Here is a 17,776-nt window from a genome sequence, read left to right on the forward strand (position 1 = left end):
AAAGGTGCAGACTAGTTCACCCTGATGATTAAATTTATTTCTTATTGTATATAATTCAGACAATTGGGCTGTAAAGTTGCACAGATACTGTCAAGTAGAAGCAAAATATGATCGACTCACTTCTTACTGTATAGCCCAGTTCTATTGGTAGTGCCTGTGCACCCTATACTACAAGGGAAAATAATCTGCACCTTTACAATTTTCACTGCTTACCAAATATTCTGATACCACTACTCTTCTTCCTTTATCCAAACCACGCGGTGATCCAAACCCACATTTCTCAAGCACTATTTTATTATTTTGCCATCCAGTTACGATTAAAGCGTAATAGATTCCCGACCTTTTATTTTGAAATTCTATTGAAATTATCGTGCGATTCAGATTTCCGGATTTTTTCTTACGACTTTTACTAAATTTTGGAAGAAATTTGGTGATCCCCGGGTATTCCTTGCTAATGCGAAAATTAGAAACGGGCGATCAATGAGCTCATATAGCTTTAGCCAAATAAAAAATTGGTGGTCATAATTTATTGCCCAATTCTACCAAATTAATATTGGGTGGTCATTTACAATCAAAACTAATGGCAATTTTGGGGGTGGGTGGTCCCCTACTAATCCTGAAAAACAGCCATTTCCGAGTGTTGATTTTGACAATTTTTGTCTCTGTGCCCTGATTGTCCCTATTACATTTTGCTTGTAGATCCGCTTTGCTTTACCCCCCCCCCCCCGCTAGTGTGCAAATATATAGCCCAAATTTGTTTCTAAAGTAAGGAAGAAACTAACGAAGAAACCAGTCTGTTCTCATGTTTTACACAGCGTAAACTTGAGTGAGTGGCGCATAATACACAAGTGCCGAAATTCCTTCCCCCTACGGAAAAAAAAAAATTCAAACAAAATTCTCAAACTTGGAAAGTCTTATTTTCCACCCGAGGTATTCGCGGGCGGGGGCTATTTTCCGCGGAGAGTATTTTCCATGAAGGACATTTTCCGGGGGGAGGGGGCATTTTTCATGGGGGATATTTTCCACGGGGGGGGGGGTATTTTCCGTGGGGAGTATTTTTCGGGGGATGTTTTCCAGGGAGAGTATTTTCCTTGGGATAAATGACGAGTGGTTAAATGCCTAGAAACAATATTTTCATCGCATGGTCAATTAAGGAGATGCCTCTTTGGTTTCTGCAAACAGCCTTGTCTTGTCCCATTTCTCTGTTGACCGGAACGAAGACTGATGCTTTCTGGTCCTTTGGGAATCTAGCAGCAACCCTGCAAAATTTTCCTGAGCAGTAACTTTGAAATTAAAACACGTTGCTATTGTAACTTTTTACAGTAACGAATTTTATTTGATTGTTTAGTGATGGAATTTCAATTAAGACAATTAAAACTATAGTTGGATAATTTTGATGTCAGATCCCCCCTTTTAAACTAATTACGATATTAGATTTCTTAATTCAGTTTTATTGAAGGGACTATTGAAATGATTTTTAGGCTAGTTGCTTTCCGTTAAATTGAATCCTAGATTCCGTCTAATGTCTTGATTTTGTTGATTTGTACTCATTTTTTGTAATTCTTGCAGAAATTTTGTTTTTTGATTAATCTTCTAGCTTAAAGATGAACATGCTATTTGAGACAACTATCAATACTCTTTCCAAATATATTAATCACCCCCTTGCAAAATCAGGTAATGTCTTGATTTTGTTGATTTGTACTCATTTTTTGGATAGTTGAGACAAAAGAAACAGATTTAAGAAATTGGTAAATTTTTACCAAATCATATTATTGACTTACAACTAAAGTGTGTATACCACTTGATGCCTTTTTTTATGCTCTTTCCAAATATAATAGGCTAATCATTTTTGTCGGAAATGAATTTTCACCCCCACCCCTATAAATACTAATTTAGAGTATATATTTGTACATAGGGGGGGGGGGGGGTGAGAGCAAATTTTATTTCTGATGTAAATGGGAGGTAAGTGTAAACTTTACCCCCACCCCCCCTAATGTACTAATATATACCCTGAATTGGTATTTAGGGGTGGGGGTAAAATTCATTTCCAACAAAAATGATTATTATATTTGGAAGGAACATAAAAAAAAGGCTTCAAGTGGTATATTCACTTTATTTGTAAGTCAATAATATGATTTGGTAAAAATTTACCATGTAACTAAAGTAGGGCCATTACATTCCTTATCTTATAGGCTAGTCTACTATATCCAAATATCACAGTTGTTTTTCTGGTGAGTATTTTGATTAGGCTAACAGATTATTTAGATAGCTAAGAAACAAACTAGCCTCTAGAATCAGAATTTCATCCTAAATCCAAATATGACACTTGTTTCTATTGTAAACTTAATTTTAACCTGACCTATCCCAAATATAGATAGCCAATATTACATATTTCCCATGCATTTATTGATTCTTGATTTTATCACTGGTAATTCAATTTACAGGTAAACTAATTTTAGCAAGATTAATGCCAACTCAGGTATATAAGTTGTATTTAAAATTGGGACCACCTATATATAAAAAAGGTGACCCCATAGGTGGTCCCATTGAAAGCCTGTTTTTTGTTTCTTTCTGGTTGATCCATCAGAAATAAATCAAGAAGATTTTCTGTCTGGCCCTGCTTATAATGAATTGTCTTTTTTACCAAATTTGTAACAAAAAGTCATCTCTTAGGGTTTCAAGAAATTCATTGGCTCTGTGTCTCATCATCTGTCCACTCAAGTTCAGGCAAATTGAAGTCTCCTACCATGAAGATCTATTTATGACAGTTTGAGTAGAGTTTATACAACTGTTTTCTCAGAAACTGCAATGTGTTTTTCTTCTGATGGGAGTTGCCACTTGGGGAACAATATGTGCATCCAATTAAAATATTTTGTATTTTTGGTTTCCATGCTGATTATGACCATTCCTACACCTGCATCATTATATGGAAGAATTGATTCCAGTTTGACTTTTAAATTATTTGCTGAGTAGATCATAATTTCTCTTTCCCCATCTGTTATGTTAGGTGTCACATAATAGCCTTTTCATTTTCTCATTGCTGTTTCCATTTTTTGGGATTTACCTCTTCTATACAGACTAAATTAGAGTATTCTTTTGCCACCACTTACTTTACTTCAGTTAATTTAGGCATCAGTTGTTCTATACTAGTGTAGAAAGTACTGTCTTTGCTGTGATATACTAGCTATACTAAGACTACCTATACTGGATGTGCATTGTCTCAAAGAGTGCACCATATCTACTTTAGATATTTATTTTTATTATATTCAATAAAGGAGGAAGCCATAGGCTTGCTGCATAAAAAACACAAAAAAATAACAGCTCAAACAGCAACACTGCAAAACACACACACAAAAAAATATTCATTAGTAAAAAACAACTATGCAACAACTATGTTACAGAAACTGTTTTTCATAGAACTCAGTTTCAACAAGAGCACTCTTAAATGATTGCACTGTTTGCATAGAAACTAAGGTATCAGGTAAACTATTCCAAAGTTTTGTTGCTAGGTTAATAAAGCTACATTGACCTATTTTCTTGTGCACTTGTGGCTGATACAGTTTATACAAGTTTTGTTGAGTGGCTTAGTAATGACTAAGTTTTGAAGAAATCAGCCCAGTCCACATTATCAACACCCTTCATAATGTGGAATGTATTGATCAGGTCAATCCTATCCCATCAAAACTCCAGAGAAGGAAGTCCCAAACACACCAGTTGATGCTGATATGGTAAATGGCTCAAATATGGCACACACTTTGATGCCTGATGTTGAACCCTTTCAATTTGCTGCAAGTCACATTTCCATGTAGGATACCACACAGAGGAACAATATTCTACCACTCGGTGTACTATTGTCTTGTATAGTGTCATAAAAGTGTGAAGGTTAAATTTCATGAAACTTCTCTTAATCCAAAGCAGACTGTAATTAGCATTTTGTGAAATTATTGACTCATGCTTGTAAAACTTCAACTGGTTATCAAAGTGGATACCTAAATCCCTTACTGGATATGCAGATGAAACAGGTGTATCAAAAAGAAAATAATGATAAGTTGAGCTTTTCAAAAAGTAATGGAGTACAAAACGTTTTTGATGGTTTACAAATATGGAGTTGAATTTACACCAATCATTTAGGGTATTCAGATCCTCTTGAGTAAGGGTGACATCTACCGGGGAGGTAACACTTTTATACAGTTTTACATTGTCTGCAAACAGTTTGACAGCGGAGTGACGAATTACATCAAGTAAATTGTTGACAAACAAACAAAATAACACTGGACCCAAACAACTGGCCTGTGGCACACCACTCAAAATTGTACTCTCACTTGAAGGTGCACTACTGACTATAGCTTGCTGGAAATGGCCTGATAAATAATCTGTAATCCATGTTATAGTTCTACTGCCTAGCTTGTACTTTTCAAGCAACAAACTAATTGAAACTGTCAAATTCTTTACTGAAGTCAATATACAAGCAATCAAACTTTGAACTGAGATCAGCCATATTTTGGAAATCTTTTACAACTTCTAGCAACTGCCTATTACATGACCTGTTTTGTTTAAAACCATGCTGTGACGGATGCCATAATTTATTTTGGTTGAAGTAATCCTTTATCCAATATACAATAATCTTTTCAAGAACTCTTGAAAAGATTGAGGTGTTTGAAATTGGACAATAATTTCCAAATTGGGATTTAGATCCTCCTTTGTGGAGTGGCTTTACAACTGCTTTTTTCATGCTACAGGGCATTTACCACTCAATAGACAGTGGTTAAACAAAAGCGCAAGAGGTTCAGCTAAACACGTGGCTGTCTTCTGAAGAAAAGCATTATAAATACCATCTATATCTGGAGCTTTATTAACAGAAAGGTCACAGAGAATTTTTAAAACCTACTCTGAAGAAATATCAGAGTCATCAAAGGGCACTTTGTCTACTGAAGCAAATTCTGTAAAATGGGGTGGACTGCATGCATGGAGATCATTTGGATTTACAAAAACTGACAAAAAACACTTGATTAAACACATTAGCCTTTTTATGATCATCACTTGTAGCTGGGTCATCAAAAATGCACAAATCAGTTGAAGAGTCAGTCTTATTTCTATTAACATGCTTCCAAAACTTCTTTGGACACCCTCGAATATTAGTAATGATTGACGATTCAAGTGATTCCCAGTTAACACGTAGAGAACGAGTGGCGCGATTCCGAGCCCTTTTATAAGCACACCACAAGTCTCCATTGTTTCCCCAACATTTACTGTCTCCATTGTTTATTTTTATCACTAATAGCATCAAGTACAAATTTTGGCAGTTGTCTTCTTTTTCTTGAACCTTCTTTTATGTAATAATGTGGAACGAACCTATCACATGCATCTTTTATAATCTCTCATATGAACTCAAAAGTAACATCCACATCCACATTCCTAGACTGAAGCTCCTCAACAATAGAAATGGAATGGATAAAGTCTTGAATTTCATTGTAACAACCCTTGCTGTAATCATAATGAACTTTAAAACCAGAGTTCACCACTGCACTTACATCCATTGATAGAAACATAACTACATGGTTGCTTTTACCTAGAGGTGGCAGCATCTTAAGGTCTAGTGTGTCATCTGGAGATTTCATGATCACCAAATCTAGTACATGGGGAGTGGAATTGCTTCTGAGTCTTGTGGGATCAACAACATGCTGGTGCAGAAAACTGTCCTGTAAGGTCTGCACAAGTTTAAAAGCGAAAATTCTGGTCCATCCCTGATGTAGCTTGGGATAACTAGTAAATATTGGGCGCATTAAAGTCACCAAGAACAAGAATTTTTGAGGAAACAGACAAAAGGTATGACAGATAGGCTAACTCAGCAGGTGATCATCATTTAACATACTAAATTCATTTCTGCATGGGCTTCGATATATGCCTACAATCCTCACATTTTGGGATACCCCTGGCAACTTAATTTCCACACTAATTACTTCACTTAATTCCATAGTAAATGAAACATCAACTCCTGCATATTTCAATTTAGATGACGACGAAATATAAATACAAATTCCTCTTTTCGAATGCTTGTTGTACACAATATTGTAGCCACTCAGTTGAAAGAAATGTGCTTTGGGGTTGAGACAGTGCTTTGGAAGCACCTCAGTCATGATAACTATATCAGGTTTCTGCAAATTTACCAAAGAATAAAGTTTGTCAAGTTTATTTGAAAGTACATCAGCATTTGTATACAACACAGAAAGATTATTCTTCCTTTTCATGCCTGTAGGGGGCTGCTTGTCCCTAATGTTTCTTTGAAACACATTACCTTCTAACTGTCTATTTATACTGGTTACATTGTAGTGTAAAACGTTTAATGTTACATTGCAGCTGGAATGATTGCACAAATCTGACCGTTTTTTGGAACTATACAGTTCCTACGTATAACAAAATCAGCTTTGCCCTGTGTACGCCTGACCTGCAACTCCTCATATAATTTTGCTCTTTTCTGACAGTCAGTTTTGGAGACATCATTTTGGAACTGAATTGTACCTGACTGTTTTCTTTTGTAAAATTTTGCAGAATCTGCTTCTTAGTCTTGAAATCTGGGACTGAGAATAATATGGGAACAAGCCTTTTTTTGGTAATGGTGGTTACAACTTGGCTTTGCTGACTCCTCAGACGACAGACATTAGAGACGCTTATGTTTGGGAGCCCATAATCACTCACAAGATATTTTTTGATGTAGAGTTCATCATTTGTCTGAGGAGGGACACCAAAGACAACAATATTTAGCTTGCAACGCTGACGGTTTCTATCATCTGCAACCATCTGTTTAACTTTGGTTTCAAGCTGCATCTCAAGATCTTTTTTCAACGTCTGAATCTCCGACTCGAGCAAATTCTGAACAAAATTTGGTTGAGTTGATTACAATATTGTAATCAAATTACCAATTACAATATTGGTAATTGGTTTTCCAATTCTAGTCCTTGGAGTTTCTGGCCCTAGTTTCAGCTGGGATACATCTTCTATCTTCACCTTAGTCCATAATATTTGTAGGAGTGGTAGGTCTATGCCTCCTTTGAATGTCATTTCTGAAGTAAAACTCAATAGTTTCCTGCTATTGATATGAGGCTTGAACTATTTGTTTTTTCAGTGTTAGCTGCAACTCTTCAACTTTTATTTGGAGAATTGGTTAAATTCATTAGTAGCTATTAGTTTAAAATCATTAAGGAATCTCAATCCTTGCTGTCTTCAGAAGCATTTTCTCATCTTTAGCCCATACTTTGAATATTTCTTCACCTATAGGCAAGTACAGAGATTCTTTCAACTTTTCTATGAAAGGGAGAGGGCAGCCAGGAGTTTTCCTAGGGGGGATGCTAAGACCAAAAAAAAAAAATCTTAATCCTTGCCTTTTTCAAAAATTTTCTCTATCATCTTTAACCCATACTTTAGTAATTTTTTCACTTTAATAGGAAAAGTGATTGTAGCTTCTTACACTTGACTGACCTGAAAAATAAATTTTGAAACATATTATTTTATGTTGAAGTAACTCTTCCTACTGTTAGGCTATTTTTTGAATAAAGTTTGCTGTAAGGCAACAAATCCCATTTATAGTTAGTTTAGATAATTTTTTAGCACCCATGACTGATGCCATTGGAATTAGGACAGGTATTGAGAGAACTTAGCCATAAATATCGGTATTTTTGTCAATAAAATAGTATGGAAATAATTAAAAGTGGTTGCATTCTTAAAGAAGAAATTTAAATTTAGTTCACATAAAATGAAAGATACTGACACCAGTGGTTGCAAATATTTATAAAACTTGGAAGATTTATTCCTCTCTTATAAGCGCCCACAAGCCTGTCTTGTACCTTGTTCAGTTTAAATTTCAAAGTTAATTGAATTTTTTGCACTTTTATTACCTGTAGCTTGTCCTGGATATACATCAAACAAAACAAAAATTTGGCATGGTGTTAATGAGTAGTTTTTGAGCTGCCAATATTTCAAAGATTAGTTGTACACAACAGAATAACAAAGGACTATTGCCCTGTACATCATAGAAAATGGTGTGTAGATGTTGGAAGATTAAAAGTTTTGATGCTATTATAATAATGGTAGCTTGTCTTTCTTTTTGACATTAATATTGCACATTACTCTACTTATTGGTTTCATCATGCTGTAACTTTATGACATATCTGCCACAAGGCCCCCAAAGCTTGTGTTTGTCCTTTTTTTTACAAAGGAGTCTCTGTGTTTAATTTTTTTTTTTTTTTTTTTTTTGTGTGTGTGTAGCCTATATGTGCGTTCATTCGAAAAGTTGCCATTGGTTCATGTTTTGGCAAACAATTCCCTAAAGTACAGTATCTCTTTAAGATGGATCTATTTGATGTATCAAGTGTGTCACAGAACATCAATGAACATACTTTCTAAGCACTTATGTGTAGGTTTTACATATTGAAGTATCTTGGCTGCAGAATAGCTGAGACTGCTTTTCTAAAGTAACACTCAGAACTAATAAAAAGAAGAAGACAAAAACACTAAAAAGTGTCAAAAAAGTTACTGTTATTCTGTTGGCTGATAAAATACAAATAATGCATTCAAGCATCTACATTTATGACTATAAAATATATTTGATTCTTTACTGGTGATTTCAGTAAACATGCTGAAAAAAGGGAAATAATAAAATTATGAGGGAATATTAAGTTCACCAAAAGTGAGATATTTTGTGCTTGTAAAGCTACAAACCCTTATCTATAATAGAAAGACAGAACAAATGTTTTTACTAGGGACTGGAATAGGCAGAGCAGATTTATGAGTATTTTGCACACAGAATTGCTTTACATTTCAATGAAGTTGTCTATCCAATTACATCTCACATCAGAGGTTGAACTTCAAGATATTCATATCACAAATTGAAAGAGACCCCTGCTCATAGAACTAAGGATCCAATAATATGCATCAACCATCAGTTATTTTTCGTTAGTTATTCCACCATCAGTTATAAGTGTTGATAACAAGAACAGCTAACAACTTTTCTCAAGAACTTTTAGAAAAATATTCAATTCTGGCCCAATGTATCAAAAGCTGAATGTTATATACATAAAAGATCCTTGTTGCAGAGCTAAAGAGGAGAGCAAGTCCTTGCAAGGCTGACCTCTTTATTTTCACAGGACTAATTGTCTAGGAAACCTAGCTGTTCTTTGTGGCTGGGAAGCTGTAACGTCAACCCATAACACATGTAATGTAAATATAACCACTTGTACAGGGTCTTGCAAATCTCCTTGTTTCATCACAGTTATCTTGGCTTGTATTTAGGGCAGTTCTAAGTGAAGTATTGTATGGGTCAAGTGTGTCAGCCATTTACAAGGAACACAGTGTGTCACCTAATAAATTGTGTTTGTTGTGTTGTAGCTCAGTCAACTCAGGTTTTGTCCCTGTCTGTGAAAATTCAGTAAGCGTTCTTGGGTTTCAACCTTTTACCAACCTCAACCGTCAGATTACCCAGGAGCAGCTGGTGTCTATGTCAGGGAAGATATCTAGGTCATTACTGTTAATCATCCTATTTTCATTGTACCTTGGATTGAATGTACATGGATTGATGTTGTTTTTTCATTTACAAATACTCATTTTAGGTGCATTTATAGAAGCCCAAGTAATCCTTGTTTTAAATGCTGTGGATTGGCACCCAAAAATATAACCAACCAAGTGGTGACCTTGTCATCATTGTCCAGGTCTTTTAATTCTGTAGTTGTTGCTAACTTTAACCACTCCAGAATGAAATAAATTAATGTTCTTGGGATCATCAACAACTGCATAGTCCCTTTTTGTTCCTTGTCCATCTGTCCATCTCCTTATTCAAATGGTTGATAAACTTACAAGATATTGTGGTGATCAGAATCCATTTTTGCTAGATCTTCTGATTTTAAGTAATCTCAAGTCTCTTCTCAAAAACAGCTTCTCCCTATTGCCAACAATGAACACTGAGTTGACTTTTTTGAATTGTCTATTAATAGTGGTCCCCAACCTAAGCTTTAGCCTCAAGAATCAACAAGCATCCTCAAACAAGGATGGAAATCCTTATATTCACTATTGGCGTTAATTGTGGCATGTGCCCCTCTCCATAGATTCTTTTGACCCTCCCTAAAATAAAGAAATATGTGTTGTTGTTTTTTTTTTTTGGGGGGGGGGGATTTCATTGAAAAATGCCTCCTTTTGATGTTTCTATTGAAAAATTGAAAAAAAAAATTAAAGTGCCCCCTCCCCTAGATTTTGAACAGATCCCCCCTAAATTTTCGTGAATTGACCCCATTGATATTCACTCTAAGCTGCAATTGGAGATAACAACTAAAACTACCCAGGTTAAAAAGCATCAAATGGTTGACTAAAAGGTAAAATGAAAACAATTGAACACATAAAAGTTGAAAAGAAGAGGACATTGTCTAAATATACTATTGCAAGTTCTTTCATTCATCATTTCCAGTCTGCCTACTCAAAACTGTGCTTGTAACTGCTCAAACATATTAAAAAGAATTAACTATCATTTGTAACAACAAAATCTTCCACATAGATAATTTTTTAAGTGTAAAATTTACAATATGTGGCGTTTTGAGAGTTTGAACAAAGGCATTGCCTTTAAAGGGCAAGGGGAATATCCTCCTATTTTACTTAACCTGATGGTGAGAATGAAGTTCTACACAAAGTTGTAGCCAGTGATTTTTCTGATTTTCCTTTTTTGCAATCTTTTCTTCCATAAAAGTTATGCAAACATGCTGCTGCAAGCAAGCATACCCTTCCTTATTTTTTGCCTAGATTTTGGGATTTCTGTTCTGAGCTTGTGATCTTGGGAAAAGTATAAAAATTGAACATTACCCTAAAAAGTGTAGTAAGTATCTACATTGTTATTATTTAATAACTTCGGATTTTTTTAAATCTTGGATAATTGCCTAACTTAACTCTGCTTCTGATTGTACAACAATATTAAATGTAATTAATCATTATAATAATAATAATATATTGAAAACCCGTCGTATACAGTAAATGTACAATGACAGAGTATACAAAAATGCGAAAAGAGGAAACAAAAAGAAAATATACTAAAAAAAAATAACAACAAAAGCAACAACTTCTTAAATAGTATACAAAATAGTACGAAAAGACGAAACAAAAAGATAACATGCTCAAGAATAACAACAGAAACAACAAGTTCTTCGAAAATAGCAACAAGGACAACAACTTCTGAAAGGAGAAGAAAAAAGCAAACAAGAGGGAAAATTAAACAAGGCAAACTTGCTCAGTCGTGCTTTAGAATTGCTGGTTTTGTTTTTGCCTGCTAATAAGTGTCTCAACAACTAGATTTGAGTCCGCTAGGTTGTAGCACCGAATCAGAAAACTATTTTTTGTCCAAGGTGACAATTTTAGTAGGTACTTGGCAAAACGGAAAAATAAAGAGCGGATTTTAGACTCTTCACGGTTTGCCAATAATTTCCAGAAAGGGGTCATATATAATATATGTGGCAGAGCGATAGCGTTGTAAATACTTGCCAGTAGTGGACGGTTAAATCTCAGAGTGGATTTAACAATCAAAGCATAGGAGCTGGAAATTCTCCGTTCAAGATGTGAGATCAGGAGGGAGCAGCTATGCTCTAATGTGGTACCTATTGGCAGCCCCAGATATATTATTTTATCAACTGGTTTTACTGAGCAAACACATAGTGTGACATTAGTAGGAGGGTCATTCTTCCAGTTGTAAAGCAAGACTTCTGATTTTTGAGAGTTAAATCTCAGACCGACTTTCTCGTAATTGGACTGCAGACATGGTAATATTTCTGAAAGGTGGTTAAGCGTCCGGCTGAGATTCAGCGTGTCATTAGCATAGCATACTAGGGAGATGTCAATGGAACTGAGAATGCATGATGAAGGACAGCTGTCTTGAGGCTCAATAATGTAGTTGTTGAAGAAATTGGGGGATAAAACTGCCCCCTGACGGGCACCTTTACGGACTGCTGTCAAAGCTGACCGTGGGGCTGGCAGAAGGCCTTTACCGGGAGGGAGCTTGAGTCGGACGCGAAGGCGAGAGTAAAGATCACGGAAAGCCCGAATGATATTTGAGTTCACTCCTCTTTTAGCTGAGTTTAGCAACATAAGCGCAGGAATCAATGAATCAAACGCTCTCTGCAGGTCTAAGCCATCGATCGCTAGGCTTTCTCCTGATTTTTGTGCATACGCAAGTGCATATGCAACGACATGGAGCGCTTCAGCACAACCAATACCGCGTTGGAAACCGAATTGTCTGGGTGGACTGCAACACAGTTTCTCAAACTCATCTACGAATAAAAGTTCAAATAACTTGCGAAGAGAAGTAGCAATCGGGATTGGACGGAAAAAGGAGCATTGCATGGTAATTTTTCCTTTTTTAGGAACTGGCGTAAGATCTCCAATTGAGAAAGTGATTTGGACAATACCACGAATGAGGATAATCTGCATCAGGAGAGTTACATGACTAATGAGTGGGCCCACTGCTTTTTAGATGGAGTGCGCTGATCTCATCAATCCTGAAAGATTGTTTAAGTTTTAGGCGAGAGATGGTTTTGCATACAGTTCCGTCTGTTACAACATAATCACCCTGAAGACAACTATCTAAGAAGTCGTCCAACTCAGCTTCGTATCTTTCGTTGAGGGCTGGGTCAGAAGAACAAAAATTCTGACCCATAGTACGCGTACCATTCAGAATCAGGGATGGCAGATGCGGACAAAGACTCATCGCTTTTAGATCATTCATAATAACAAAATATACAAGGAGACTATTTTCAAAGAGTTTAAGCATATTATTAGAGGCACAAATTATTAAGGGTGATATGGGATATCCTTGTTAATGTGTTTGATCAAATGGCAAAAATATTCTTAATTAAAGCAAAAAGCACCAAGATGCATGTTCATGCCTTGGGATTTTGGACATCTTAATTTAGCTGATGTGTCTGCATTTGTTGGCATATTCTTTATATCCCCCCTCTAAGCTCAAAACCCTAGCTAGGCCCCAGGCAGATGCACCAGGTAAAACGTGTTAATCTCATCTCAAAAACTTTAGTTAGCAACAACTGTGCATATGATTGCCTTTAATTGACCTTGACTGCAATAACCTAGTCTTGAGCTAATTTAGCAATTTTTTTTTTGATTTGACCTATTTTTCAACGTTTTACAGCGAACTCTTTGTTGTGTAAATAGCATGTCTGTCAGTAAAACTTGTTATCTCCCTCCTTCTATTTTGGATAGTGTCCTCTCTGAATCTGATGGGCTTAAATTTGGCATTACTTGGCATATGTCAGTATTACGCTGTACTATCAAAGTACAAAGGCTATCTTTTAAGGGGTAGATTTATCTTAACAGCTCTAAACTAAATTTAACACATAACATTCCCAAATGAGACTACTAATCCCATTAAGTATTGGTAAAGATTAAAATGACAACTTCTGGCTTGAAATGCATATTTATCAACTTCTTGACCTCAATTATTCCACAAAACTTGTCTATATGTGTCATCTGTAACATAAATCTGTTCATTCTGTAATTGGACTTTAACATGTTTATCCATGGATGTGCAAACTGCTGCTACTTAACTCACTACAGAACCAAGCCGCCTGAGGCCAGCATATCTACACATGCTCCTCCTCCGTCCCAATCTATTCAAAGCCTTCCTCTTTACACCATCCCAAGAAGTTACAATGCTTCTTAAATCTTTCCTTAGGATATCCTCCCACCCCATTTGGGGAAAAACCTGCTTTTTGCTTGGCCCTAGATGGTTGGATGACAAGGACAATCTTTGGCAGTCTGTCATCCTCCTTCTGCAGAACATGTCCAAGCCATCTCAATCTTTCTCTCACTATAGACCTAGATAGCAGTACTGAACCGCATTTTCACAGAGCTTGCTCTTTGAGATATAGTTAGTCAGTTGGGTACCCAAATCAATCCGTAGGCTATTTCTCTGGAAAACATCTAGAAAATCCTCTTCCATCTTTTGGAGCACCCACGCCTCAGAACCACACTTGACCATTGTAATCACTGTAGCTTCCAATATTCTAGTCTTGGTTTGCAGACTTATCTTGCTATACTTCCAAACTTTTTTCAAACTGAGAAAAAACACCATGGGCCATAGCTATTCTACTTTTAAAATCTTCGCTATGCCCGCTGTCTTTCCTAACAATACTACCCGGGTAAGGGGAGCTGTCTACTTGATAGATCTTCTCATTATCCAACACCACCTCTTCACCTTCACTTATTCCCGGTCTTAGTAAATTAATATTTTTAACATTAATTTTCAAACCTATTCTCACACCCTAAACTCTCAAAACCTCCAAAACTTATTTATTTTGCTCACACTTTCATCTAGGATGCTCACATCATCAGCATAATCCAAGTGTAGGAGAATTTTACTTCCCGGATTGATTCCATGTTTTCCCATTGCTTTTGCTGTCCTCCTTTACCAAAAAAAATGATTCATGTAATTGTGAATACAATGCAACCCTGGTTAACTCCTGATTTAATATAAAATTAGCTACTAACCTTATTTCCTATCTTAACTGCAGCATTGTTATTTTCGTACATAACACTAATCACTTTAATGTATTTATCTGGTATGCCATACAAGGAGAGGGCCTTGACTAAAGCTGTTATATTGGCTGAATCAAACGCTTGCTGGTAATCAATAGAACTGAGGACTAAACAGATTTGATGACTTGGGCACTTCTCAATTATTAATCTGAGTGAAAATTTGGTTAACACATCCTCCTTCCTTCCTAAAACCACACAGTTCTTCTCTTAAAACTTTATTTATAGCATCTAAAGTCTAAAAAGTATCATTTCCGTTTGTGTTCATCATTTTCCACATTTGGTCTTTCAGTGACTATTTGGAAACCTGTATGCTCAGAGTATTTTAATTTAATAAATTCCTTAATTTATTATTAAACTGATTGTTGGGACCCCTTGTTGGTTACCTTGTTGATTGTTGGGACCCTTTCTAGTTAAAGATTTCCTCAAATTGCTAGGTATTTCCCCCTTTTTCAAAATCATATTCATAATCTTCAGTAATTTATCTCTAACCTCACAACTACCATATTAACCACCATATTTAAAGAAAAAACTCATTTACCAAACTCTCTGCGCCTGAGCCTTATTATTTTTTTTAATCCCTTTATGTAGTGTCACTAATTCTTTCCAAAAAATAAATTTTCCTTCGCTTCCAAAGTGTAACAAACGTTTTCATTCCTTACTATATCTTTTCCTGTAATGTTATTGCAGTTTAGCATACTCTCAAAATGTTCTGCCTATCTCTCTTTAGATCTTTCCTCATCACTAACTGTGCCCCCGTTTCTATCTTTAGCCTTGACAAGTCTAGATCGACTATTCCCTCTCAATTATTTAACATGGCAGCACAATATTTTGCTATTATGCTGTCTGTCTGCATCCTCTTGATTTTCAGCAGTTTTATCTATGGTCTATTGGCCTCCACTTCAAACCTCCTTAATTTGTATTTTGATGCTTTCTCCGCTTTTGCTACATTTGATAAACATAAACCACCTTCACTAATATTCCTAACTATCTTTCTAACTTTACTCCCTAAGACACCATCACCGGTTTTACATACTATTTTTCTAAAATTATTCCATCCATCTTCTGTATTGTCACATTTTAGACTCTCCAGTTTAGTATTAATTTGTTCCTGGTAAGTTAGGCCTAGGCTTGAATACCATCTATCCCCATTTCTACTCACCTGTGTATTAAAATCCTCTAATAAAATACCATGTTTAAGTAAATTCTACATCACCTTATTTCTTATTTCCTACCCCTGGGATATGAGTTTCTAAAACTCCCAATAAGTCCAGTTCACAGCAGCTGAATTCGTCAGTAAAAATGTCGATAGTTCTTCTTTTAATGTTGTAACATTACAATTTTCATATTATCTGAATCATTGAAATGATTATGGCCTCAGGAAAATCAATGATCCCAGAACCAGCGCAGGACCGGGACTATTATATCTCAAGTCTACACAAACTGCTTAAGTCAGCTTAGAACCATACAGCAAGAAGCCCCTGGGACCTCCAGTATGAATGGAGGCTTTGTGCAATACTGAGCCCATCTTGGTCACAACATGGTATTCCACTCTAGGCGATGCTCTTCTATCAACAATAATTGAAATCCTGCATAAGTCATCTCAAGCATGTAACCTCCAATTCATTATATATTCATGCCTACAATTATTACGCTACTTTGAAGAGGCAACCCATAATAGACGACTTAGCTAAGAAGAGGTTTTTCAACCTAAAAAAGCCTGCTAAAACAAACCAAATCCAAAAGAATTATCCCATTAATCAGAATTCAGTGCAAACGCTGTGTTGTCTACTAGGCTATAATTCCCTCGAGGGGCCCCATTCCTCAAGACCACCCTGCAGCAGTGTTTGCAGTCATAGTTTTGGTTAGGCACATTCGTGAAAGGTCAACCCTGACACCACTATGAGACCACGCAAGCAGCCCTTTTGGGGATGTGTAAAACTAAACAGGCAACTGACATTTTTCTTTCTAGGCCCCCTAGTGCCCATGGCCTATTTATTTTGCCCCCCACCCAGCCAATCTTGGTGGTCGTGCTCATAGGTTATATAATCTTCACCAATGTCTAAATTTTCTTCTTTATCTTGTTTCTCTAGTCTTGTTGTTAATTGAATGGCATAATTTGTTTTGTCTTTTTTGTTAGCCTATTGTGGGTCATTTTGACCTAAGGTTTTTAAAATCATTTTGAGTATATTTTGATAGCTGTTTGTAACTTGTATTTGCAAAAGTAACTTATAATCCCATTTTCTTCTTTTAGGGGCGATTTAATCATGGCACAGCAAGTTCAACAACCACAATTCCAATTTCCTAAGCTTTCTAAAGAAGATCAGAAAATTTATTCAGAATGTAGATCGGAAAGTTTCTACTACAGATGTGTTCCTTTTGCATTTGGCTTTAGTGCCGCCACGTTGTATGCTATAAGGAGCGGTTTTTTACAAGCTAGCCCTCGTTTTGGTGTTGTACCAAAAGTACTTGCTGCATCTTGTCTAGGCTATATTGCTGGAAAAGCATCCTACTCCAAAGCATGTGCAGATAAATTTATTCGATCTCCTACGAGTGAGCTGGGTGATCAGTTGCGTCGTCAAAAAGGTTTAAAGACAGCCGAATCTGACATAGATACTCCTGTGGATTTTGGAGTCCGTGTTGTCGCACCTCAGAAAACCCCTGATTATGAGAGCTATGGTGATCGTCCTTTATCAGGATTTCCAGACACATACACTCCATCATTGGATTTGGACTCGCGGTTCCTTGACCAAGGGGTAAATAACCCAGAGCCAGAAAAGACTGTTAACTACGACGAGCTGCGTCGCCGAAACAGAGAGGAATACGAAGAGCGTTTGAAGAGACCTATTATGCAAGAAAGGGACGTCCCTGCTATGCGTCCGCCTCCCAGAGTCTTTGAACCTCGGCAACCAAAAAACAAATATGGTGATAATTGGGAAGGTTAATAATCCATTCTGACTTTGGGACTTATAATTACTAGACTTGTGATTAATAGAGTTACTCGGAAGCAGGAGAGCTGGACGTTATATTTTGGTTTTTCAATAAATAGAAACTTGATGATGAGCAGGTTTTTCTCTTCTTTTTTTTTAAAAAAAAGCTTCAAAATATTGAATAGCTTGTTATTACCTGTTAGCAGATTTTGTTGAAAACATTATTGTTGTTTCCTCATAAATGTTTTAGCTTATGTTCTAGGCGGTAATATAAA

The 17,776-nt window shown here is 36.2% G+C and overlaps 1 protein-coding gene across 2 annotated transcripts; it reads left to right on the forward strand.

The window, feature by feature from the left end:
• Window positions 1–1,254: 1,254 nt before the first annotated feature.
• LOC148946984 (OCIA domain-containing protein 1-like) lies at window positions 1,255–17,634 on the forward strand. Of its 2 annotated transcripts, none has more exons than XM_089097220.1 (2): window positions 1,255–1,322; window positions 16,826–17,634. In XM_089097220.1, the coding sequence occupies exon 2, from the start codon at window positions 16,839–16,841 to the stop codon at window positions 17,514–17,516; it is 678 nt and encodes a 225-aa protein (XP_088953346.1). In that variant the 5' UTR covers window positions 1,255–1,322; window positions 16,826–16,838; the 3' UTR covers window positions 17,517–17,634. The 2 variants fall into 2 exon arrangements, with proteins under 2 accessions (XP_088953346.1, XP_088953347.1); XM_089097221.1 differs by having other exon boundaries at window positions 1,300–1,309.
• The last annotated feature ends 142 nt before the right edge of the window (window positions 17,635–17,776 follow it).

Source organism: Artemia sp. Qi Xiang Cuo, chromosome 11 (genome assembly GCF_049724085.1).
Source record: "Artemia sp. Qi Xiang Cuo chromosome 11, ASM4972408v1, whole genome shotgun sequence".
In the NCBI taxonomy this organism is placed as follows: Eukaryota; Metazoa; Arthropoda; class Branchiopoda; order Anostraca; family Artemiidae; genus Artemia; species Artemia sp. Qi Xiang Cuo.

What these genes read in the sequence shown, in the direction of transcription:
- LOC148946984 (XM_089097220.1), top strand. Translation starts at nt 16,839, where the DNA reads ATGGCACAGCAAGTTCAACAACCACAATTCCAATTTCCTAAGCTTTCT.